Source organism: Heloderma suspectum, chromosome 11 (genome assembly GCF_057233095.1).
Source record: "Heloderma suspectum isolate Gila_16-S chromosome 11, 16-S_ref, whole genome shotgun sequence".
Lineage (NCBI taxonomy): Eukaryota > Metazoa > Chordata > Lepidosauria > Squamata > Helodermatidae > Heloderma > Heloderma suspectum.
The window spans coordinates 22,578,941-22,603,482 of NC_139468.1; the positions used below are offsets into that span (position 1 = coordinate 22,578,941).

Consider the following 24,542-nt stretch of genomic DNA (forward strand, 5'->3'; position numbering starts at 1 on the left):
TGGTCATACCAGATGACACGGGAAGCTGCAATTAACTAAAAGCAGAAGCAAAAGCTTCCAAATGCTTCCTCTCGACCATGCAAGAGAAGAGGGGAAGGGGAGTACATAAGCTTGAGGCTCACTGGCACTGCAGCTTGTTCCTATCATGGCTTATCATGATATCTGAATTGCTGAGGGCTCTTGACCACATGGGTAAAGTGCCAGTCAGCTGGGGGAGGGAGCAGGATTGTGATGGAGGGAAGCACATGAGAAGGGTCATTCCTGCCCATCACAATCAAGCACCTCCCCCCCCACACACACAGCTGATTGGTGTTGAGAAAAAACAGCAGGATTGTGATGGGGAGGAAGCGTGTGGGAATCTTTCTTCCCACGTGCCTCCTCCACAGCACAATCGTGCTCCCTTTGGCCCATGAAACAGCTGAGCAGCACGCTTGTAGAAGGGAATTCGAGAGTTTGGGCACTTGTGGCAGGCTGAGAAGGCCTCTGAGGGCTGCATGCACCACATGGGCCACAGGTTGCCAACGTGGCCAATGTGTAAAAATGGAGGAGGTTTCAGAAAGTGATCCTTGCTATGAGAAACAGGGGTATTACACAAACATACCCGTTTTCCTCTTAGATTGATATATGGAATTGTTTTTGTACTTTGCCTTGCTTCAGGCCCCCATTGGTGTGTAGAAGTCAAAAAGAAATACATATAATTCAGGACTTGGCCTGAATTGCAAGCTGCTGAACATGAATCAGCATGAAAAAAGAAACTGTCCTTGTGGGATGCCTTGGCAGGAACAAAGCACAGGAAGCATCAGTCCCTTGTTGCTATAAAATTGGGAGGCCAGATACGATTTGGTCGTTGCATTTTGAGAAGAGAATGGGCAAATTTGAGAAGATTCAGAGGGGAAATGAAAATTATTAGACTATAAGAGCTGGAGAAACATTGAAATGAGTTGGCTGAGACAGGGTTAGGAAAAGGATACTGTTGGCTTTCTAGTACATAAGAGACTAAATAAGACACATGTAAAGAAGATTAAGAGCGCAATCCTACGTATATTTAGACAGAAAGAAGTCCCACAACTCCCAGCATGCCCCAGACAGCTAAGCTAAGTTGGCTGGGGCATGCTGGGAGTTGTGGAACTTCTTTCTGTCTAAACATACATAGAATTGCTCCCTAAGAGAAGTTGTTCTCCATTGCTATAGGGAGAATTTATGTTGCTGGAACACACAGCTATGCTCAGTATTTGAGGTGGGGGAATCTGACTGAAAGAACTGATGACTAATATAAGGGTAAAAAAGAAGAAGAAGACTTAGCATTTGTAGCAAAAGTTGGCAGTGGACAGAGTGAATCGGCTGGTGGCTGTATTGTCAAGGAAGACACTTCCCATTCCTCAGAGCAGTTTTGCAATTAACGTGTTTTTGGTTTAAACAAAATAATGTGATGAATGAACAGATGTGTGGGTAAACATGTATGTGATACACACACACACACACACACACACACATCACATTAGAAGCACAGGGAAGGGACAGAAGGAGTGGTAACTGATCTAGTGTTTGACTTGCTAGAGTATATGTCTGCTATATGAAGCTACAAGGAAACTGGACTTACACTTAAACTGCAAAGCGTGTTATTACTTCCATTTAAAAATTAAATTTGTCCTCACCCTACGAATTCTCTTACAAAATAGAGAGAAGTATGTTTGTCAGGAATAGCTTCAATCCACAATGTGAAGGAAAGGAATCCCTACCCACCATGCCAACCTATATGGAAAATAGGGTAACTGCAAAATTTGAAAATAGGCATAACTGAAAAATAACTGCAGGATTTATTAACTGCAGAATAACTGCAGGATTTGTTAACTGCAAAAATGAATCCCTTTTCTTCTGGTCAAGCAAAATGGACAGCTAGGACTTCTAGTGTCAGGAGTAAAGGGGAAGGAATTAAAACAGAAGTAGGAAAGTAAGAGGCCAAAGATCAATTAACGGATGTGGGGGAATGGTATAGCATAGAGAGGTACCGTTAGATGAAGACATGGATATAGAGGACTGTCAGAAGCAATGAAGACCTTAGGGAATGGATGACCAACCCGTGGCACAATTTAATCCTGACATCCTCCCTATGAGGTAAGTTAGTCTGAGAAACAGCAATTGGTCCAAGGTCACCCAGTTATCTTCATGGCAGGTAAAGAGGGGGATTTGAACGCAGGTCTACCTTCAACACTCTATCCACTACACCGGATGACAGGGTTTCCCAACTTTTCTGGGTCAGTGAGCACCTTTGGAATTTTGGGAGTGTTGTGGGTGCTCTCACAAAATGGCTGCCATAGTGGGCATGCCTGGTCACAAAACACTCATTTTAGAAGGCAAACTGGTGAGACGAAAAGGGAACTTGCCCAAGAACCTAAGGACAAGGCAGAGATGGTGAATGAGCTGCAAAACACAAGAACAATCTTTTGAACCCAAATAAGGATGGTGCTGGAGGGCAGCACTTTGCTTCACAGCAGGCCAGCCTCCCAGGTTAAAAAAATGGCTAAAAAAACTTAAGAAATAACATAAAAATCAGGAGGGGCAGGGAGCCTGGCAGGTGCCAAGAGAGTTGTCTACAGGTACATTGGTGCTCACTGGCACCACACTGGAGATCCCAGCCATACAGCTTCTTCTTGTACCTGCATGGGCCACATAATGCCACTTGTAACGTCATAACATTGCATCCACTCTGTATTTAATGTGCTGTATCCTAACCAGCTATTTACTAGTTCAGAAAGTCTTGGGACCAAGCCATAGCATTTTCAAAGGGGGTTTAAAAAAGGCTGGCACCAATCCTTATGGAAATTCAGTGAGAAGAGAGTTCCTAACTCTTTAAGAGACTTTGGCAATTCTAGCACAAGCCTGTGCACCACAACGTGATGTGTCTAAACCATGGAGAAACATACCTTGCAGTTTTCCATATGCTACTAAAGAGCCACTGAATGTCACACCCCCAATATAGGTGCCCAAGTAAGCCACAATTTTGAGAACGTTAGCAGATGGGTGAACATCAAGGTGTGGATACTCAATCATGTACTCCGCAATGCACGTCAGAACGGCTGCCAAACCAACCAGACTGTGAAATGCAGCAACGAGCTGTGGAAGGTCGGAGATTTCAATCCGTTTCGCAATGGTGAGACCTGCAAAATGAAGTGATTTAGATCCAAGATTAAAACATGTAATATTGTATTTCATACCCTCTCAAATGTATAAACAGCTGGTGAAGAAACAAAAAGCTGTTTACTTTCTGAAATTATTTTTTCCTTTTTTGTGCAAAGACAAGAAGAACACAGTCGGAAATTATAACCTCATTTTAAGCCTCCTCCAAAACAAATATCACAACAAGGACTTTTCAAGGCATCTAAAGAGCATCGGGCAAAACGGGATCTCTCAAGCCACAACTTCTCCAGGGAAAGGTGTGCATGCGTAAACTGTAGTCAGAGGGATCTCAGTTCCAAGTAATTGAGCCTTAAGAGACGCATTTCTGCCTTTTAGAATGGGAGAAAATGTACAAAAGTCATGAAACCAACAAAACGATTGGTGGGTCGGGGGAGTGGGTGGAACCAGGGAAAGAGGGCGTGGCCATCTGGGCAAGCCAGGAGAGCCAGTTTGGGAGCCCAGGAGGGCTAGATTGGCCCCCCAGGCCTAAATGTTCAACACCCCTGCTCTAGACTATATGAAATGGAAAGATGGCACCAGAAGAATAAATGGAAGATCATCTTATAACATCTAAGAATGAATTTTTCAAACCATGCTCTGGGGAGGCCTGGGGTACCTTGGAAGTTTAACAGAGAAGTAGTGGCAAAGAAGCAGCCCCAAACAACTTGGGACCAGGATACCTGAGAGAGTGCCTCCTTCTTTACCAACCTGCCTGGTCACTGAGGTCATCGGACGGCATGTTCCTGGTGGTTCCACATGGACCCATGGCCCGGTTGGAGTCCACCAGGAAAAAAGCTTTCAGTGTGGTGGCCCCCTTCCTGTGGAGTTCCCTGCCTTTGGAGGTCAGGTAGGCATCAACATTGTGTTCCTTCTGGCGCCTCCTGAAGACATTGTTATTTCGAGAGGCTTTCCTTGCATGACCAGCCGCGGTTTATTAAATTCAACCTTATTGGAAATTGCCTTTTTTAAAAAACTTTTTAACTGTTTTAACCTGGTGTTTTATTTTTTTTTTAACCTTTGTTGTTCACAGCTCCAAAATCTTCTGATGTGGAGTGGTATATAAATATTGTAAAATAAATAAATAAATAAATAAATTCCCTGAAAGCCAGTTTGCCCATCATATCTTTGCAATGTTCATCCATGGAAGAGTGCTGGGTGTGTCTTAGGGCACACTCTCAGCAGGACGAACCTTCTCACAAAGGAGGGTGAAGCTCTACGGGGTGGCAAGAGTGGTGAATTGCACCGGTCCCCACCCCCTGTGTGGCGGGCCTGCTGCCGCCGTGCCCTGTCTCTTCCAGCAGGTGCTCTGGAGAGCCCTGCCAGCTGCTCTCCCACTGTGGCATTTGCCACAGCGAGAGAGTGGCTAGCTGGGCTCTCTGGAGCAGCCGCCCACCTTCTGTTTCACTCTGAGGGCCAGCCAGGCTCTTGCAAGACCCTGCAGCCACTTCTTCCAGCTGTCTAGTGCTCCATAGAGCTAATGTGGTGGTGGTAGAGGGAAGGGGTGGGGTGGGGTACATGCATGTGTGTGCATGATGAGGAAAGGGGAAGGGGAGTGCAATGCTGGAAGGGGCACAGCACAGAAGCATATGTTCTCTACTGTTTCTGGCACTGAGAGAGCTTGCGCTGGGGCTGTCTCTCAGTTCACGCAGGGTGATCTTGAGACCCAACAGATCTGACCTGTGAACAGGGTGTTTGCCCTGCAGTAGTCCCTAGAGACCTCTGCAACATGCAAGGGTCCTTGGCAGACAGGCCTGCGTGGAAATCACTCTCTGGAGGTAAATATTTTGAAAGCCACAGACATAAATAACCACACCTACTTCCCAGAAATATTGTCTATTTCTACAGCTGGTATAAAAGCCTGTTTCTACAGGAACATAGCTATGATCTGAACTTTAGGATACAACTGGGGAAAAAGGTTTCATGGAATGCTAGGATGAAACTGGAGATCTGGTTACCTAATACTTTGGGGATAACCACTTACACAACTTTTGGTACCACAAGCCCATTCTCATGACAGCCCTAGTTTTCCTGTCAGTTGTGTAAGCTTGTGGTGATGGTGTGTGTACACTGCCACTGCATATGGAACTCAGTCCAAACCAATTTGTGCTCACCGTCACAGATGCTCAAAAACAATATTTGTCTAGAAAGTGTAACTTGGTTATTTCGATGTGGCTCTTTCGATCAAATGCAGCCATAGCATCATGAATTTAAAAACCCAATGCTGCTTCTTCAAAAGTACACATCAACTCATGGGATTGGATAGGACAACATGTCACCACTAACTTAGATGGATTTTAAAAAACATATTCTTAAGGTGTTTTTATTTTTGTTGAGATGAGATTGTGCAGTAGTCTTTACTTATGCACTCTGATCCAATAACCTGTTCCAGCTTCAGGAGCACCTGTGCATACATGGATTTCCCCTGTTCCTTTACAATTAATGAAAGCAATGAATACCCATGCATGCAGGAGCTCCATGTGCTTATTAGAGAAGGGTGGGAATTTCATTTCAATTTAGTTTTGATATGAATTTACAAAAAATGTTCAAAGTTCTCCATTTTTGGGACAAAAAGAACTCGAGACTTTTTTTTTTTTTTTTAAGTGAATGTGGAAGAAACTCAAACTGGCAGATTTGGTCCATCCAGGCTTTGAGTGCTTAGCTCTTAAAATTGTATCTCTACATGGTATTCTTTCTGGCACCTTTTTATTTTCCCAGGCATTTTAGCTTTTTAGTCTTTTAGCTTTGCTGTTTTAAATCTGTATTTTAAATCTCTGCATTGCTGCTAGGTTTCATTCTGGTTGTATTGTTATATTGCGGTTTTAATGCTTTTATATTTTATATTGTTTTACTGTGTGCTTTTTGGTTTTAATTTTTATGAACTGCCTGGAGCGCTTTGGCTATTGGGCGGTATAGAAATAAATAAATAAATAAATATTAGAAGTCGGGATTTGTATCAACCAAGTTAGTGCTGAATTAGGGTGGCCACCTCTTTTTTCTGACAGGCTTCTCATCTCTAGCATGGCAGGAAGGTACAACATGGTGTTTTTTATGCTGGGAATAGCTGTACTTATTGAATTTGGCTGGTGCAGATGGGTGAGAATTTAGTTTCCATTTGTTTGCATTCAGCAAAATTTGCAAACTTCATATTTGGGAAAGAAAGGACTTGAGATTTTAAAAATGTGGGAGAATGACTAACTGACAGATTCTCTCACCCCTGGTGTTTATCAGAGGGCCAAGAAAAACTGGTTTGGGATGGTGGGCTTCCTAATTTGTGATGGACTAACAGAGGCTTCCATCTAACTGGTATCAATCTGATAGGGTTGCATCCCAAGTTAGAGTTCTAAACTATTAGCCAGACTTTTGAAAATGGCACAAATTAATACTTGTTGGAAACAGTTTTTTGCAAGTTTGTGCCCACTTGGGACTAAATACAAAACAAAACTCAACACACACCAAAGTCCAGAGCACGTTTGCAAGAATTTGGGTTTTGTAGGTGAGGAATAGATTCTCATTATTTTGTTTTCATGTGGGGTGACTCACACAACCCTCTTTTCAAGTTACATACTGTGCAAGCTGATTTTTTCAGGTTAATTCTGTATGGATATGCTTGTGTGATTGCTGGCATTGTGAGGGGCCAAAAGGACTTTGGGGAAGTAACTTAACATATGTTAATAAACATCACTGTCATGAAAACTACTTTGTTTCGTAGCAACTAGCTGGCAAGTTTGGTTCCAGATGAAATGTTTCCTATTTTTGAAACATACATACCTTGCTTCATGATTTTCTGCTTTCCTCTTAGTCAAGAGTGCCACCTTTTGGAGTTTAATATACCTTAAGTCCCAAATGATGCTTTAGGATCCTCTAATGGATCGCTGATGTTTTGGTAGGGAGGTCATCATATTACCAGCAGTAGTGAAAGTGCAAAGCAGCAAAACAATATTATCTTCCACTTCAAGGGATTGGAGTACACAGGTGTCCCGTGAACAAATGACAAGAATCAATGGATGGATTCTTCTTTGGAAAGAACTACTCTTAGTTAATTTTTGTCAACTAGTTCAAGATACATGTTAGCCAGTTAACTAGGGTCTGCTCCTATGCTGCTGCAGTGGTAAGGAAGTGCCTTCTCTGTAGGCTCAGTCATGCTTGGATTCGGGGATCACATAGGCATGTTCAATGAATGGGTCCTTTGCATGTGCAAAGTTTCTTTGCGTATAAAATCTCTGTGCCTCCTGGCCAGCTGATGGCTGCAGGGTAGGAAACCACAGGCCCAAGCTATTCCTTATACGCAAATGAGTGTGATGATAAAAGGAGAGCCCTTTTAAAAGAGGAAAAAGGACAAGCTTATTTAAAATGCTGCAGAGAAAAAGCATGTGTGTGTGCGCGTGCGTCTGCACGTGGACGTGTATGAGAGAGAGAGAAAGAGAGAGATTTGGGGCTTCTCTACATTAAGCAAAACTCCCACATTCTTACCGGGGCTTCCCTCTTCTGGAGGGTTTCCAGGTTTACGATGGGCTCCTTTAGATGGCAAACATGTGATTTGGAATTGAAAACTTCCCTTCTCAGCAATGCTCTATATGGTCAATAAAACAGCACCATCTGATGACTGAATTATAGTGCTACGCCGGAATTACAAACTGCCAATATCGCGCCATTACTTTTTATTACAGCTGAACGCTGATCTTTTTGAAAGCAGAATAAAGGGCGGGGGGAATAAAGGGGGGAAAGTGTGGGAGACATCCTGGCAATTGATAATGTCATGTAAAGTACCCACAAACCTCCGTGAGTGACCAATCATGAGCATACAATAAATCACTCACGTAGAGAAGTTCTTGGAGTGGGGAAATGGTGGGCAAAGAAAGGGTTACGTGTGCCCTCCCCCCATGCTTCTGCATACCCAATTGTTTTCACTGGAAGAGATCCTGTTTTAAAGGGCCATTGGGCTACCATTACACAAGCAATGTGTACTATCGGCCACGGTCACTGGCCCCACCTATGTGGTTTCTGCGTCCAAATGTTATTGCACTAACATGAAAAGAAGTCACAGGTGGACCAGCACTAATGCAGTAAGGTGCTGGTTTTGACCTATAAAGCCTTACATGGTTCAGGACTGCAATACCTGACTGAGCACCTCTCCTGGCATGAACCTACCTGTATGCCAAGCTCATTGGTGCTCCTGCAGGTGCCTCCTCTAAGGCACCTGGAGGGTGGCAACCAGACAGAGGGCCTTCTTGGTGGTGGCCCCCCAATTTTGGACTGAACTCTCCAGCGAGACCTTCCTGGCATCAACATCGATATTTTTTCAGTACCAAGACCTTCCTCTACTCCCAGGCATTTGGCAGGATATGATAGGTTTTTAATCAGGTCATCAGATATTTGTGTGTGTGTGTGTGTGTGTGTGTATGTGTTGTGTGTGTCTGCTCTGTTTTTTTTTTTTTTGTAGCTAAACTGTTTTTATATTATGCATAATACTGTATTTTTAAGGTTTTTAATCTTTGTAAACCGCCCAGACAGCTTTGGCTATTGGGCGGTATAGAGATGTAATAACTGAAAATGAAATGGAAATGATTGATCCTGAACTACTTAATAAAGTGTGCAGAGTCTGAAGCAAAGAGAATATGACAGTAACTTTCAAACACCTTATTTTTAGAGAATACTTTCCCCATAGATTGCTCTGATATGAACCCCTGGGCATGATGAAGGACTGTGAAGCATGATCTAAAAGGTGCTCACAGCTCAGGCAGGGTACTGGCTAGGCCTGTTAAATGAGCATTCAATGAGAGCACCCCAGAACACGCAATACAACAATATTCCCTTGTACTGCACATTGGAAAGTTGTCTTTTGGATCGCTTATGCACCATCACTGACTTCCTAATTGAGGGAGCCTGGATAAGCTTCCAAGCAATACCAGGTTTCCTTAGGACAGTTTGAAAAAACACTTGTTTAGTGCACTGAACTTACCCATGGTACCACCCATGGCCATGGCTGTAGACATCTGGGCCAGTAGTTCTGGCGATGGTTTCAGAGCACCCAATGTAGCTGCGAGGCCACCAGCAACCCCAATCATGCCTAGGGCATTGCCAAGTCTAGAGGTATTCTGACTCGACAACCCTGCTAGCGCGCCAACACAGCAAAGGCCTGAGCCCAGGTACATCATCTGAGAGAAGAAAAACACCAAGCATGTAAGTGATGAAGGCTTTCAATGACAGTTCTGTGCCTGGGGTTGGCACACAATCATCTAGACACCAAGCTGTAAATAAGGAAGTGACCTGTTTTATCTGGCACAGCCAAAAGGTGGCTATGGTATGATATGAATTCCTAACTAACAGAGATAGATAATGGCTGATTCACACAAAGCTAACCCACACTCACTGGTTGAGTGTGGGTTGTTGTTGAACCCAAAGAAGCCAGCCCAGGACATATTCTCCAGGATGGCTTGTTAACCATGCAGTGCAGCTTATTTTTCTTGAACAAACCACCTTGAGAACCCATGGTTTGTTGTTGGGTTGTTCAGGGTGGTTAACAAGCTGCAATCTCCCTCTAGGCAACTAAGCTGCTCACTTCCATTTAGGGTGGCACCCACAAATCACCCCAAATAAGGACAAAAGATTTTGCATAAAATGTGCATATGCTAATTGATATGTACATATGCAAATTTTGAAATAATTACTACTATTTAAATAGAAATACACTCCATCTCACCACAGTGGGGAAGACTGTGTCCAGGCAAGCTGTGAGCCTGCTCAGTCTGTTGTCTAGATGCTAACTGTTGATGGGCAACTTCAAGGCCCTCCTGCTGTCTTGATTTCTTAGGGTTCTTTAGATTTAAACTGGACTTGGACTGGACAAAGTTTCAAAAAGAAGAACTGTCTTCTGACAGCTCTTCAAACAGAGGACTGTTCTCTGTAAAGTAGGACACACTGCCCCCTTCAGGGCTGGCCCAAGACATTTTGCTGCCTGAGGCAAAGGACAAGATGGCACTGCCTTCCATTCCAGGTACAGAAACCAACTGGACTGCATTTGGAGGTTGTTAGGGATACATGATGTTGTGGCCATCCAGCAGCCACCCCAGTGCTTATCATGGAAAAACTGGATTTCCTGAGACTGCTTAAAGTCCGATTCTTTTCCTTAAGTCGGGTTCCCTGACTGTGTTCCCTGACTGTGCCCCAACCCCCACATTTACCTCGGATATGCTAGCCCTGCCCAGAAGTGTGCCTTTCACCATGACCCCAGTCAAGAGGTGTTTCCTGTGTGTTTCCCGTCCCTGCATAAATGAATTAGTGTCGACTCAGAACTAACTCCCATTGTGGTCAATGAGGCTTGTCCCCTGAATGCTCATACCAGTATTTATAGAGATCTTCCTCAGTTGAAATACCACATTTTAAAGCACTACTTCCCTAAAGGTGGTAAAGCATTTTCCCAAAGCTGCAATTCTCCATTGTTTGGTTTATTCCCTTTGGAAGTAACTAATGCACACCTTCGTTCCTGAGCAGTATTGGGTTAGAAAGGGGACTGGTTTCCCATCCTTTTGTTTCCCCTCCCTGTCTTTCCTAGCACAAACATATATGTGTCTACTCAGAAGTAACTCCCATTGTGGCCAATGAGGCTTGTTCCCGAAATGTGCACTCCTGAAGTTACTGAGATTCCCATGAATCAAAATAACATATTTAGACAGCCTTAATATCAAAGCTTCAAAGCTTTGATTGACCGCAGCAAGGCAGCAAGAACACTGTGTTCCTATAATGATTGTTTATTTAAGGAAGGAAGTAACGCGGGGGGGGGACAAGGAGATTGTTCACAGCTTTGGCAGCTTCAAGGCAGGGGGAACACTGTGTTCCTGTGATAATTGTTGGTTTAAGGATGTACTTAATGTGTGTGTGGGAGGAGAGAGAGAGAGAGAAGGAGAGTGGTTTTTGACCAGACACTGGAGGAAACCTCCCAGGATTTTATCGAAGGAGAAAAGTCAGATGACATTCACTCCAACCCCCCACCCCCACCCCACCCAGAAGTATTTTCTGTGAAGCTACTTATACTGGTGCGGTGCACTCACTCGTGGAACCCTGTGTGGACATAAGCGTACCAAAGTCGATCCCTTGAAAAAATCCAGATAATCCTCCATTTGCTTCACCTTCCGTTGTCATGGAGAAACCCCCCCGGATAGAGTCCTTCATCACATCTGAGGGAATCAGGCCAGTTTAGGGTTGTAGGACAGGCTGTGAGGCACACACAGCTTTGTCCTGTGAAGAGAGTAGAAGGGCTGAGGGGCTACCACTGTTGCCACCTGAGGTGGTTGGCTCACTTTGCCTAATGATAGGGCTGGCCCTGGCCCCCCTACTTCTCTTGGATCAAACACAAGAGTCTGCAGCTTAAGTGCATAAGGGGAGACCTCAGATACAGAAAACAGATGAGGAGCACAGTGAGAGGGGTCCTTTAGGTGAAGAGCTTTGCTAGGGCTGGATTGAGCCTTAGGCAGCCAGTAGGTGATCTCCACTGTAAGGCTTTCAAGATTCCAACCCATACTGATGAAAATGGGGAAATCCTTCACTCAGACAGCAATAAGATCTGAAATTAAATGGTCTCCCTTCACATCTTTTAATCCCCGACTTACATTTTTTTAATCGTATGACATCATTCTGCATACCCCAACCACAGAATAAATTTTACTAAACCCTTCCAGTAGATGACACATATCTGAATCCTTTGTTACATCTCCAAATTATTGCTCAACAATCTTCTTGTCTTTTGCCTTTGAAGAGCCTTCCATTTAAAGCCTTTAAAATATATATGCAAAGAAGGGTGCATGAGAGTAAGGGACTTAGTTCTTTCCATTGCACTCCCCCCTAGAGGTGGCGGGTAACAAAGGAAGAATTGATTAGCTCAAGATTAAAGTTACTTAGTAGAACCATCCTTGGTAGATTTATTCTGTTCCTTCTGCCCCAAGTATTATTTTAAAAGCTTTCAGCCATCATCTTTATGTGTGGAAGAATTACAGATCACTAGTTCAAACACATTTTAAAGATGCCAGCTTTGTGAAGTCATTCCATCAGATTTTTCTCTTTCTTTGATTCTTTAGTGTTTTGATACACCAAGATGCTTTGAAATCCCTGCATGACCATGTACTTATATATAACATGTGTTGTCCCTGTTTGAAAAGCTTATGCTATTTTATTTCTGATCACAAATGATCAGTGTTACCTTTAGGAGAGAGAGAAACTATATTATCAAATTTGTAACAATAAGCATGAATTCCATCCCCCCCCCCCCAGATGTTCATAAAAGTCAGGATGCAGAACCTAATCTGAATTATCTAAATTAGAGGTGGGTTGTAGGATCTATTTTGTTTTTTACTAGAACCCTGATTTCCCCTAATCAGAGCCAGGTGCAAATAGTGTGTGTGTGAGTGTGCGCGCGCACGCACGTGTGCACAGTCCAGTCAATTACCTAATGTACCCTATCAGCCATGAACAACCCAGCAACAAATCATGGGTTCTCCAGGTGGCTTGTTTGAGAAAAAACAAGCCACACTGCATGGTTAAGAAGCCACCCTGTGGAAAAAATGCTGTGTCCAGACACTATGATAATCCCCAGTTCAACAACAACCCATGGCTCAACAACTCACACTCAACCAGTGAGTGTGGTTAGCGTGTTGTGTGAACCCAGCCAATGTATATACAAATACAAATCTACATCACAGCTAATTAATATAGATAAGGGATTCTAACACAAAACTCTCAAAGTGGCTAGTAGAGCTGCAAAAATCCTGGTCAAAGGCAACCAATTAATGCTCCCATTTCATAGGTCAGGAACATGGAGAATGAGAGACAAAGTGGCCAGCCAGATATTTTTAAACTCTCAATTTTCTTTCAATTGTTAAACTTTTGGGAGTGAGTCAGAACCCTTGCTGATTTACTGCAAATCAACCAGAGATCTACCCATGAATCCTGATCTATCTTCTGCCTGACTCTGATCTAAATAAGCGCAGTCATCCCATCCTCACTTAACCAAGCATAACCTATCCTCCTTTTATTCTGCAATCCCAATAATATTTAAAGTGTGTTTTATCATGTAATCTTAAAAACTGTCCTGATGAATAATATATACTTAATATGCCCTTCTTCCTAGAAGGAATGGAAAAAGTAAAATAAATAATTTAAAAGTTAAGTATTTATTTACTTATTTATTTATGTGGTAAATAGAGATGGACACAGCAATCCTAACACCCAAATCCCTGGGCGTAAATCTACCATTGGTAGGAGGCCCTGAAACAGGGCATTCTGTGATGGTTGGAGATAACTTTGGATCCACTGGATCCAAAGCACCTCCATTGCCTCAAGAGGATCCTGTAGAAACCCACTCAGAAAAAGGGCAAGAAAAAAATGCCCCCCTCATCTCCTGCCCTGGCCAGCACAAGCTGTCAGGGCTTTGAAACGGTAGCCGATCCTGCCACCCTCCATTTTGTATTGCACTGTAAGATGTCAAATTATTTAAAGCCGCTGAGGCTGTTGCTCTGACCACCTTGGAGGAAAAGCAGGGTATTTCTTTATTTAAAATGTTCTTCCGCCCCACTCCTCAGCTGGAAAGGCTCCCATGTAATAAAGCATACATTAAACAAACAAATAAACAAACAAACAAATAAGCAAGCAAGCAAGCAAGCAAGAAAGCAAGCATTTATTCCAAGCACTTCTCAGATACTGGTCTTATAATGCACTAGACTCAGTTCCAGTAAGCGCTGCATGCCAACTTGCTGCTTGGTATATCGAAAACAATGTGCCAACATCTGCTCTGGTCTACCCATTCAAGCTTTGGGCTCACCTGGATATTTAATAAAATAATACAGTTTTATTGAGCAGCTCTCTTTGGTTTACTATTTGATAGAGAGAACGGCATTGCTCTCCACAACCTGTGTATCAGGTATCAAAGTGTTTTTCTTTTAACAGTAATATCGAAGACTGAGAGTTCACTGAAAAATGACCCCCTAAACAGCTATTTGGTAAATAAGCCAGGGTTTTATACATATTGATTGCTGCATGATCTAAGTTCCAGAGTATTTGTCAGACTTCCTTCCAGAGATGGCTTTATTCACATGATGCATTTTGAACATAAGCCAGTCCAACAAATTATATCACCCATTTGCTCTGGGTCTTGTTTAAAGTACTTTAAAGGCCAGGCTGAAAAATGATCCCTTATTTATTTTTATGTCTTTGCTCCTTTGGGAAATGCTAAACAACGAGTCTTAGGGCGTGTGGAGACTTCTTCTCCACAAGGAGAAGAAGCGAGGGTTTGCCCCGTTGTGCCGCCCCTTCCACTAGCTGCAGTCCTCCAGCACCGAGTGTGGAGACTACAGTTCAAATGTAGCTGAGAGATTCGTTGTATGGGGGGCTGGGCTGGGTAGTCTTAGGGCGTTTCTACACCAGCCTAAACTCCTGCATTTAAAACAGGGCTTTCTGCTTCCGTTTTAAATGCAGGATCACAACTGACTCCCTTTACCTGCGCTTCCTTCCCCTACCCCCGCTCCCTGCATCTGAGTCTTCCTTTATCTTCCATTGATCTCACTCCTCTTCTTGCTGCTTTAACTCTGTTCACCGAGGAAACTGAAGCGGAACACAGTGATATTTGATAGCTCATTATCTGCGATCTATTTAAAAATGGAACAAAGGGCATTTAGTGCAGGAGGGTCATGGCAGGGTCATGAAAGAGCCCACAAACATCTGTGAAGGAGCCATCTCAATCGCAGGATAAAAGCTCCGTGTGATGAAGCCCTTATTGTCAGTTAAATGCCCTTTTAAATCTTTAAGCCAAAGGAACAGAAGAATTTCAACCCAGTACTGCAGGGGAGGGGGAGCACACATATCCTTCAGAGGAAATTTACAAATTAAGGATGCAATCCTATGCATGCTTGAACATTGTGCAGTATCCAACAGTGTCATTCCGCAAATTCAAATCGTGCTAGCAAATAGTGCTGAAACTTTATGTTGTGCAAGCGCTTGCACATTACACTTGCATAACTGGTTGAGCAACTGGTTGGTCAACCGCACTTGTGCAAACATAGCTTTAGTTGGATTCCTCTCTTGCATATAGTTTGGAACCTAGTTCCTGCTAGCGCAATGGCATTTGTGCTAGCAGAATGACACAGCTGGATACTCCCCACTGAAAGTTCTACGACTCCCAGCATTCTCCAGCCATCTGCCATGCTAGCTGGGGAATGCTGGGAGTTGTAGGGCTTTTTCCATCTAAACATGCATAGGATTGTGCCCTACAAAGCAAATAAAAATGTTGAGGGAGGTGGCAGGACATTTGGGACCAAAGTGGATGTGACATCAAACACAGGAAGCTGCTTTTTACCAAATTAGGTCATTGGTCCACCTAGCTTAGTGATGTTTTTGCCTAACTTCTTTGGATGGCTTACCCATTTCTAAGTGAACCTATAGAAACAGACAGCAAACATGAGGTTTGATTTCTGACCTGCTCAATGCTGTATCCACCGAGAAGAGATGCACTATATCCTCCAACAAATACTCCTGCAGGGAGGAGGTAAAGATAATTATATTCAGGCGGATCTGTTGGTCGCTTAAACATATCCAGCATCCGTTGGGTAATTAAGAAGCCACCTGTTGGAAAAAAAATAAATAACAAACGGTTAGAATGAAAGTAAAGTACTAGATAGAAGCAAGGGGTTGATTTGTGTCAGGGCTGAGCCCTGGCGTCCTTTTGCAATGCTGGGGCATCAACGCTGGAACGTATAAAATAGAACAGATGAAAGCGCTCCTGGGAAGGTGCAAAGAACAATTTCCTCATCAATGAGTAGCTATGCAGAGTAGGGTGGGCACTTGTGCATGGCCAAAAAAAGTGGAAATGCATCACCAGAAAAGAGGACAAAAGAGAACTCAGATTTATTTATTTATTTACTTACTTACTGTTTACTGTACTTTTAAACTGCCCAATAACTGAAGTTCCTTGGATGGTGTACAATACATTAAAAATATACCGTACAAATATTAAAACAAAACATTAAAATGTGCATGTGCTTATTTATAAATATATAGATGCACACTTAGAAATAATGACTATAATTTAAATAGAAATGCAACACATCTCACCAGACCGGAGAAGATTATGACCAGTGTGTTTGCTCAGTCTGCTGTTCAGGTGATAACTGTTGATAGGCAACTTTAAGGCCCTGCTCTCCTGGCTTCTTTATCTTTAAACCAGACTTGGACTGGACAGCCCTTCACACAGAGGATGCCTTCAACTGAGGTCTGTCCTCTAACAGTCTGTCTAGGGATGTATGAGAAATTTGTTCCATCTAGGTGTTTTTTGTTTTTTGTTTACAGATTTACTCAATTTGCACATTATGGACCCGCATCGGAATCCAATTTGTCATCTGAAATCGGTACATGTCTGAGCTTGTGTTGTGTTCCACAAAAAATGCATCAGGCTACATGAGCACAGTGTGCAAAGAAAAATGTGTATACTTCCAAAATGTGCACAAACACACATTAGTCAATGGGTACATGCATACCCAAATGCCCACTTTTAAAAATAGGCACAAAAATGCATACATTGATACGCATATTACCAAAAAATGCATACAAATCTTCATACAAATTTTTTAAAATGCCTACAAATTCCTGTACAGTTTTTTCCATACATAAACAAGCCTGACCTCAAAAAAAAACACACAACTTGAACAAGAGAAGATCCATCCATCCCTGTTAACATCCTTTCAAGTAGAGGACTGCCCTCTGTAAAGTAGGCCACTTGGCCACTTGTTAGGAACCTGTAGTCAGGCTTGCTACCAGTTAGTTGAAAAGACCAGGGGCAAGTATGTCCAAGGCAGATACATAGTCAAGGTCAGGCAGATGGTCAGGTGACAGTCTGGGGAAAGCAAGCATCTGTATGGCAATCCATAGCAAAACATCGCTAAGCCTGAAGCAACAGTTATATAGGGCCACCCAGGACCCCTTTGGATCCTCAGATCAGCTGGTGCAGCTGAGCTAATGAGCAGTGCAACCCTATCTGTTTATTATATGGGCAATGCTGTAGGGCAGTAAAGATAAAATCAAATAGCTCCCACTGCGCATGAGCTGCCCCGATGGTTCAGACAGTAAGGACCTTGGGTCCTGCTGCCGCAGTCCCTGATTTGAACCTTCTGGTGCCTGACAGACTTCCAGGTCCAAGGGTGCTGTGTCCAGACACCATTAAGCCTTGACAACCTTTTCTACAGATGAAGCACTGATAGGATGGCCATATGTCTTCTTTTCGGAGGACAGTCCTCTATTTGAAGGGCTGCCAAAGGACTGTCCTCTGTGTGAAGGGCCCTTGAGTCCAATTCCAGTTTAAAGTTAAAGAACTGTAATAACATAAGAACATAAGAAGAGCCCTGCTGGATCAGACCAAGGGTTCATCTAGTCCAGCATTCTGTTTACACAGTAGCCAACCAGCTGTCAACCAGGAACCCAGAAGCAGGACAAGAGCATTCTCCTGTCCATGTTCCCCAGCAATTGACGGTTGCCCATCAGCAGGACAGAAGACTGAACAGACAGGCACACTGGGGTTGCCTGGTCACAATCTTTGACAGTATGGTGAGATGGACTATATTTCTACTTACGTTATAATAATTATTTCTAAATTTGCATCTATACATAAAAATGAGTCAAATATTAGGTAAATCAGTGTCCTCTTTTGGGATGATGTGTTTCCTCTTTTGGGGCCATTCATTAGTGGCCACCCCTAAGCACTGCAGACATGTTAAGTTCTGTTTCCACAAAATGTGCATGTGACAGCAGTAACTGCCTAGTGGGTGGATCAAGTAACAAGTCTCTTGTAGTAACTATCTCCCATGCTTGTTGACAGCAACTCTGAGGATCTTTTCAGATGTCCACAGCTGTGACTCAACAGCAGGTTCAATCCCTGGCATCTCCAGTTAGGGTTAGGAAATACCCATCAGTATGGCAGCTTCCTATATTCCTAATGATGACTGAAGAGCAAAATATACAGGAGTAAAATAAATGAAGAAATGGGGGATTGTGTATGTTACTGAACTCATACCTGCGATATTGACAGATGAAACAAATGCAGCCAGTAAAGCTAATGTCTGTGGTACGCTGGAAGGAAGGTAAGATCCCCCCATCAGCACCAAACCGCCCACAGCAGTAAGTCCTAAAGGAAAAACAACAACATCGGTGTAGATTTTATGACATAACTAAAGAATGTGCAATTAGCAATCCCTTCTCAAAATCTTTGCGTTATATAGCCGATGTTTCCTGTTGTGGTTGAATATGGTTAATTACTCAAATTGTCAACATCTCTCTATGCAACTTCTGAACAAGTAGACTATAAAAGTACTTCAGTGAAAGGAACTCTTACTCACAGTGAAAGGATGTCAACGCCTGCCAAATTGCCAAAATGCTATATTCACACCGCCCATTTGTTAATGATCATTAGAAAATCATTTCCCCAGTACTGGCTTTTCAAAGAGAAATAAAACCTGAAAGGTTGCAATGCTACTATCACAAAGTAGTATCAGATGCAAACAGTTTCACTGGCTGCCCACTAGGTTTTGGGGAGACTGCAGCTCCTACATCAAAGTGAGAAGACAGGTCCAGTTTATACAGTCTGCAGTGACACGTGGCACAGCTGTTCCCGGACCACTTCCCATTTCAATCTGCAGATGTGGCATGTTTGAATATTTCACCAGCAATAACCCTGCTGGTAGAAAACTAGCATGTTCAAGAAGAAGGGTTCAGATTAGCCTTCTTTCTGGTGTGCTAGTTTTTTTTTAATGCGAAGGGAATTTTGTTGGGGGGGGGGGTTGTTGTTTTTTCCCTGTCAGTAGGGATGTCGGAGAAATGTGCAACAGATTCAAATGAGATCAGATTTCTGTTAAACTGACCTGTGGATACTGCAGCAGACTGACTTTTTCCAAGTTGCGCATATTTCACAGACTTGCAGACCGTTTTTTAACTTTGGGGGGATTCGTGTAAATGTGCACTTGTACATGTACACAGCAGCACAAATGTGCATTTGCAAATGAACTAAATTCTGATTTAAAAAAACACGATTCTGTCAATAAGCAGATAATGGAACAAAAGACTCCTGACAATCTGTGAAACACATATGGAATAGATTTAATAAAACCTGCCCATGAGCATTCAAACCCTATCCTTTGCAGCCTGAAATCACAGTCCAGTTAAAAGTTGCTGACTGTATAAAACTGACCCTTCACAATGCCAAAGGGCCCTGGCCTGCTTGCACTGGCTGCCTATATGCTTCTGAGCTCAATTCAAGGTGATGGTTTTAACCTATAAGACCCTACATGGCTTGGGACCGTAATACCTGACGGCATGCCTCTCTCAAAATGAACCTACCCATACTCTACGTTCAGCATCTAATGTCTTACTCTGAGTGCCTCCCCTGAGGGCAGCTCAGAAGGCAGCAACAACAGAGAGGGACTTCTCAGTGGTGGCCACCCATCTGTGGAATGAGCTCCCTGATGAGGTCCGCCTGGCACCAACATTGTTATTTTTTCAGCGCCAGGTTAAGACCGATCTCTTTTCCCAGGCGTTTGGTGCATGATGAATTTTCATTGGTCCTGGATGTGTCTTTAGTTATGACTGACTGTTCAAAGTTGTTTTTAGTTGTATGTTGTTTGTGTACGTTGTCTGTGTGCTTTTATGCAAATGGCTTTTAAACTTCGTATATTGTATTTTAATGTTTTAACTTCTGTAAAACCACCCAAAGAGCTTCAGCTTGGGGGCAGTATAGAAATGTAATAAATAATAATACTATTATTATTGCACGCCTTCTACCTGCTGTGTGGAACAAGCATAAACTGCTCATTTTGTTTTCAAGCAGTAGGTGTACATGTTGAGTACATAGCTTGATGGGCATCAGTGGCTTTCTACAGACAGGTCAAACCAGCCTTGGACTGATGGCTTTATGTTTATTGACATAATATGCAGATGATCATTTCCTGAAGCTTCTGATGCAATCATACATCGTGTTGTTCTCACACCATGTCTGCACTTGATAACATGAACAAATCTTTGGAGGGCTTTGCTATTGTACCCTCTGGCAATTTCTCCAACAATGAGAGGCAGCCTAGAAGACAATCCACCGTGTCTAGATCTTGGCTGTCACCTATTGTGGGTTGGCCATGACTTAAATCTGAATCAACTCCAACTGACAGTTCTCTGGGATTGGAGTCCCTGGTCACACCCACTGGCCACAGAACCAAGGGCCACTGGGAAGCTGAACCCCTTGGCTATCAGAAAGAACATCACAGCAAGAGGGTGACTAAGCTAGCCCCATACATCAACCAGAGATGGAAAAGCTGCAGAGAGCTTGTTTTGCCCTTCCCTGCCAGAAAGAACACCTGTAAGTTCTTTGAAACTAAGAACTGCTACCTGAGTTTTGCTTTTTTCCTCTTCCCTCCAAATCCCTTTTCCTTTTGTGTTGTGTCTTTTAGATTGCAAGCCTGAGGGCAGGGTCTATCTCATTGTTAATCTTCGTAAGCCTTTCTGGGAGCTTCTTTGGCTGAAGAACGCTAACAAATACTGTCAATAAATAATGAATAATGAATTCACTCTGAGTTTCCCCGACCATGTAAGTGAGCCTGCCCCATGCTGATTACTACACCACACACAGAAGAGGGCAAGAGCCTTGACTTACCAGAAATTGCATTTGTTACTGACATTAGAGGTGAGTGAAGAGCAGGTGTGACCCCCCAGACTGTATGGTAGCCTACAATTCCAGCGAGACCAAAGGTGGTCACCATTTGCGTAAAAGCAGCATTGGGAGAAGCAAGGCCCAGCCCTAAAATGGTCGTCAAGCCTAAACAGAAAAAGAAAGCCCCATGAGAATCAAAAAGGCATTTAAAACATTTTAAAAAATCCCTATTTCCATTGACGACAATGGGAGCAGAAGCAACCTTCTGAGATAGGATTTTATAGACATAACTTACATTCCCTACTTTTGCCAGAAAAACTGAGACTCGCCTAGGATAGAATCCACTTAGCCAAGTTGTCTGTTCCAGGATGTTTTCGCATCCAGATGCGGAAATGCCAATAATTAAAATCCTTGAGATGTGAAATATTTCGCTTGAGCAAATCACTGAAGGACAGAGCACCAAGAAGGGCAAAATGAAAAACGTCACTAGATTTTTCATCAAATGCTCTACTTTGCTTATTAGGAAAAGCTTCTATTGTAGCATCTGAAAGCTGTTAAAATCGGCAGACCACACAGGCACTTCAGCAATACCTGATGATGAGAGAAACTGTGGTGACCTTCTTCTCCTGCTTTGCATTATCCTTTGGTACAATGGAAACCTAACCTGGCTGACCAACAAATTGTCTGTTTTCTAATTCTAGGTGAGTAGCCTAGTTAACCTGAAGCAAAGGGCGGTGACATCTTGGCTTACTTAGGCCCTGTGTATCCAATCAGCAGGATGAAGCTGGTTGTACCATTGTCTGCAAGCAGGGAGCTGCACACTGGAGTCCTCCCATGTAAATGCTCCCTGTACACAGAAAAAATAGCACCTCAGGGAGAAGGCTAGGCTAAAGTCTTCTCCTTGGCATACTATTTTTCAACAATCAACAGCACGTTCCCCCTGCCCCATGGGGAGGAGGACTGGGAAACTTATAGTATTGCACTTTCAGCCTGAAGCCCTTGAGTCCAAGAAAAACTTTACCACTTGATTCTTCTGATTGGATAAACTGCCCCTTACACAGGAGGTTTTATGGGCAACAGGCATGAAATGCATTAAAGAGGTGGTAGTTATTTAAGGGCCGTTTCTCACAGATGAATGTATATCGCTAGTGAGCCGACTCCATGTGAAAGCTTTCTGTTTAAGGGGGAAAGTGGCAATATGAAAGCAATTCTATCTGTGGCATTTGATCTGTGATGGCTAATTCGCACATGCAGTTCACCACGTGATGCTACACTCAACAAGAGATGAACATGTGTGAAGCAGTTCAAAGCTAGGAAAGAGCCTCTAATCACACAATTTGCACAGAACCATCCATTTCTGGTTGGATGCTGTAGCCGGTCTTGCTTGAGTTATGTTTCAGTAAACGTTTTACATTTTTACTACGTTGTTGATCGCCCCAAGCCTATGAAAATGGTTGGAGATCAAATCAACTGCCATAAAGCGCACCCTGACCTAAACCACTGGGCCAGCAACATCCATCTCTGTCAGCTGTCATTTAAAGCCCTCTATACATGTTCCAACCCTGCATCCTCCTATGTGGTTGAAAGGAGCATTATGTGCAAGGTTTGTTTTTAAGAGAATCATCTGAGTAGAAGCCTTTACACAGGCCCCAACAGGAGTACCCATGGAGGTGACAGCAGCCATGTTGGTTGGAGTACATATAAAGGGGGACTTAGATTTTCATTTCGTTTTTAAACTAATTGCGCTGGTATGGAGATTGTTAAGCCAGGGTGTATATATTCTGGCAGTACAACACTAACGTGAGATCGGCTCATACAAAACCTAGGGCTTTGGGATGACTGTAATAGTTGTAATATCTGACAATTTTCTATTATGATAGCAGAACAAATTATCTATAGCATGTTTAAAACTTGTTTGTATGTCAGACTTAATACATTATTAGCAACAAAAAGAAATCTGGGGCTGGGCCAGACTAAGTGTCTATGAGTGTCTAAGAGTGAAATCAAACTGCCAAGCCACATAAAATCAGGAAATAAGCCCCCTGCTTTCACCCTACACATGCAAATATTATGTCCAATGTTTGCATTAGGGATGTCACGGGAGTCCTAGAGGGGGGTGGAGTCCAGCAGACTCCCAGGCGCTCGGCCTCCTAGACTCCAGTCCGCAGACTCCCGCACTTGCCAAACCCAGCGAGCACTGTGGCGGTCCCTGCTGGTCCGCTGAGCCACCATCTTGCATAAAAATGGTGGCTTGCTCTTTTCCATAAAGGGCCTTTTATGCAAATGGCAGCTGTAAACTGGCCATTTACACAAGATTACAGGTGTAAATGGACCATTGGCGCCTATAATCTTGCATAAATGGCTGCTTCAGAGCCTTCATTTGCGTAAGAGACCCTTTACTTAAAAGAACGTGCCACCTTTTTAAAGCAAAACGGAGGCTCGCTGAGGGAACGAGTGGCTGTGCACCATATGCCAGGGGCTCACGGACCATTCAGTGGCTCGCGCAGCCAACAGGGGTGGGTGGGCATTGGGTGGGTGGCAGGGGCCTGGCAAGCGGCACACGAGGTGGACTGGTGTAGGTCCATCCATCCATAGTTTGGATGTCTGATGGTCCAGAGATGGGACGCTGTACCTGGTGGGTAGAATAGGTGGGTGCAATCCTGCTTTCCCAGCATGCATAGCCTCCAGATCAGCCTTCCCTAACCAAGTGAGCTCCAGATGTGTTGGACTACAACTCCCAGCATCTGGATACCCAGCATCTGGATACCCAGCCAGGTATCCAGCATCACCAGGTTAGGAAGGCTGCTCAGGATTTATAGAACTTCATCCAAACCAGCCCCACATCAACAGTAAAGCCTTCTCAGTTGTGGAACTCAGTCACCACGTGGAATGATCTTGCCATTGAGATCAGGTGGGCTCCTAATGTGGAGTGCTTCCGCTCACAACTTCAAAAACATCTGTTTGCCCAAGCGTTTCCCTGACCACTAGCATTGTCAGCTACCCCTGGTTATCTTAATGAGATGTTATTGTTTTATCAGTGTTTTCTTGTTTTAGGGTGGAATCCTACACATGTTTAGACAGTAAGAAGTTCTACAGCTCCCAGCATGCCCCAGCCAGTCATGCTGGCTGGGGCATGCTGGGAGTTGTAGGACATTTTTTTTAATGTCTAAACAGGCATAAGATTGTGGCCTTAATTATTGTTTTGGGGATTTAAAAAAAAAACAAAAATAGTATAAAAATTACTTGAAATAAATAAATCAATAAAGGATGAAAGTTATATCGAAACCATCATGCTCCCAAGTAAGCAGTTCGAGCAGTTAATTTGACAATTAAACTTCCACATCTTTGTTAGGTAGGGACTGTTTTCTGCAAAAATATAGCAAATGGCTTCCCCCCCCTTTTGCAACATTTTAAATTTTTGATTTCTGTTAATTTAACAAAGATCAAAGTTTAGGCTTAGCTAATAGCTACTTAGTTGCTTAGGTGGTACCATTCACCCTTTGCCAACACCAATAAAGTATCAGCTTCTTTCCTGTCTGGTCCTTGGAACTTTCCAACATTCCAAGGCCATGAACATTCGGTTCTTTAAAACCTGGGTTTTCCCCATTCCGTGAAAGAATGTACCAGAACTATGATCAAACATATGGTTGGAATAAATACCTTCTACCACTCACACTACAGGATTTTGCAGTCCACTCCC

General features: G+C 43.3%; 1 protein-coding gene across 1 annotated transcript in view; it reads right to left on the reverse strand.

Annotated features, from left to right (window-relative positions):
• The window catches only part of LOC146337133 (NAD(P) transhydrogenase, mitochondrial-like), a 112,146-nt gene that overhangs the window by 26,005 nt on the left and 61,599 nt on the right, over positions 1–24,542 (reverse strand). Inside the window, exons 11-15 of the mRNA XM_084817151.1 lie at positions 20,846–21,007; positions 18,224–18,334; positions 15,638–15,783; positions 9,137–9,332; positions 2,925–3,158 (exon numbers count right to left, since the gene is read on the reverse strand). Coding sequence (XP_084673277.1) covers positions 2,925–3,158; positions 9,137–9,332; positions 15,638–15,783; positions 18,224–18,334; positions 20,846–21,007 — 849 coding nt within the window. The remainder of the gene's footprint in view (positions 1–2,924; positions 3,159–9,136; positions 9,333–15,637; positions 15,784–18,223; positions 18,335–20,845; positions 21,008–24,542) is intronic.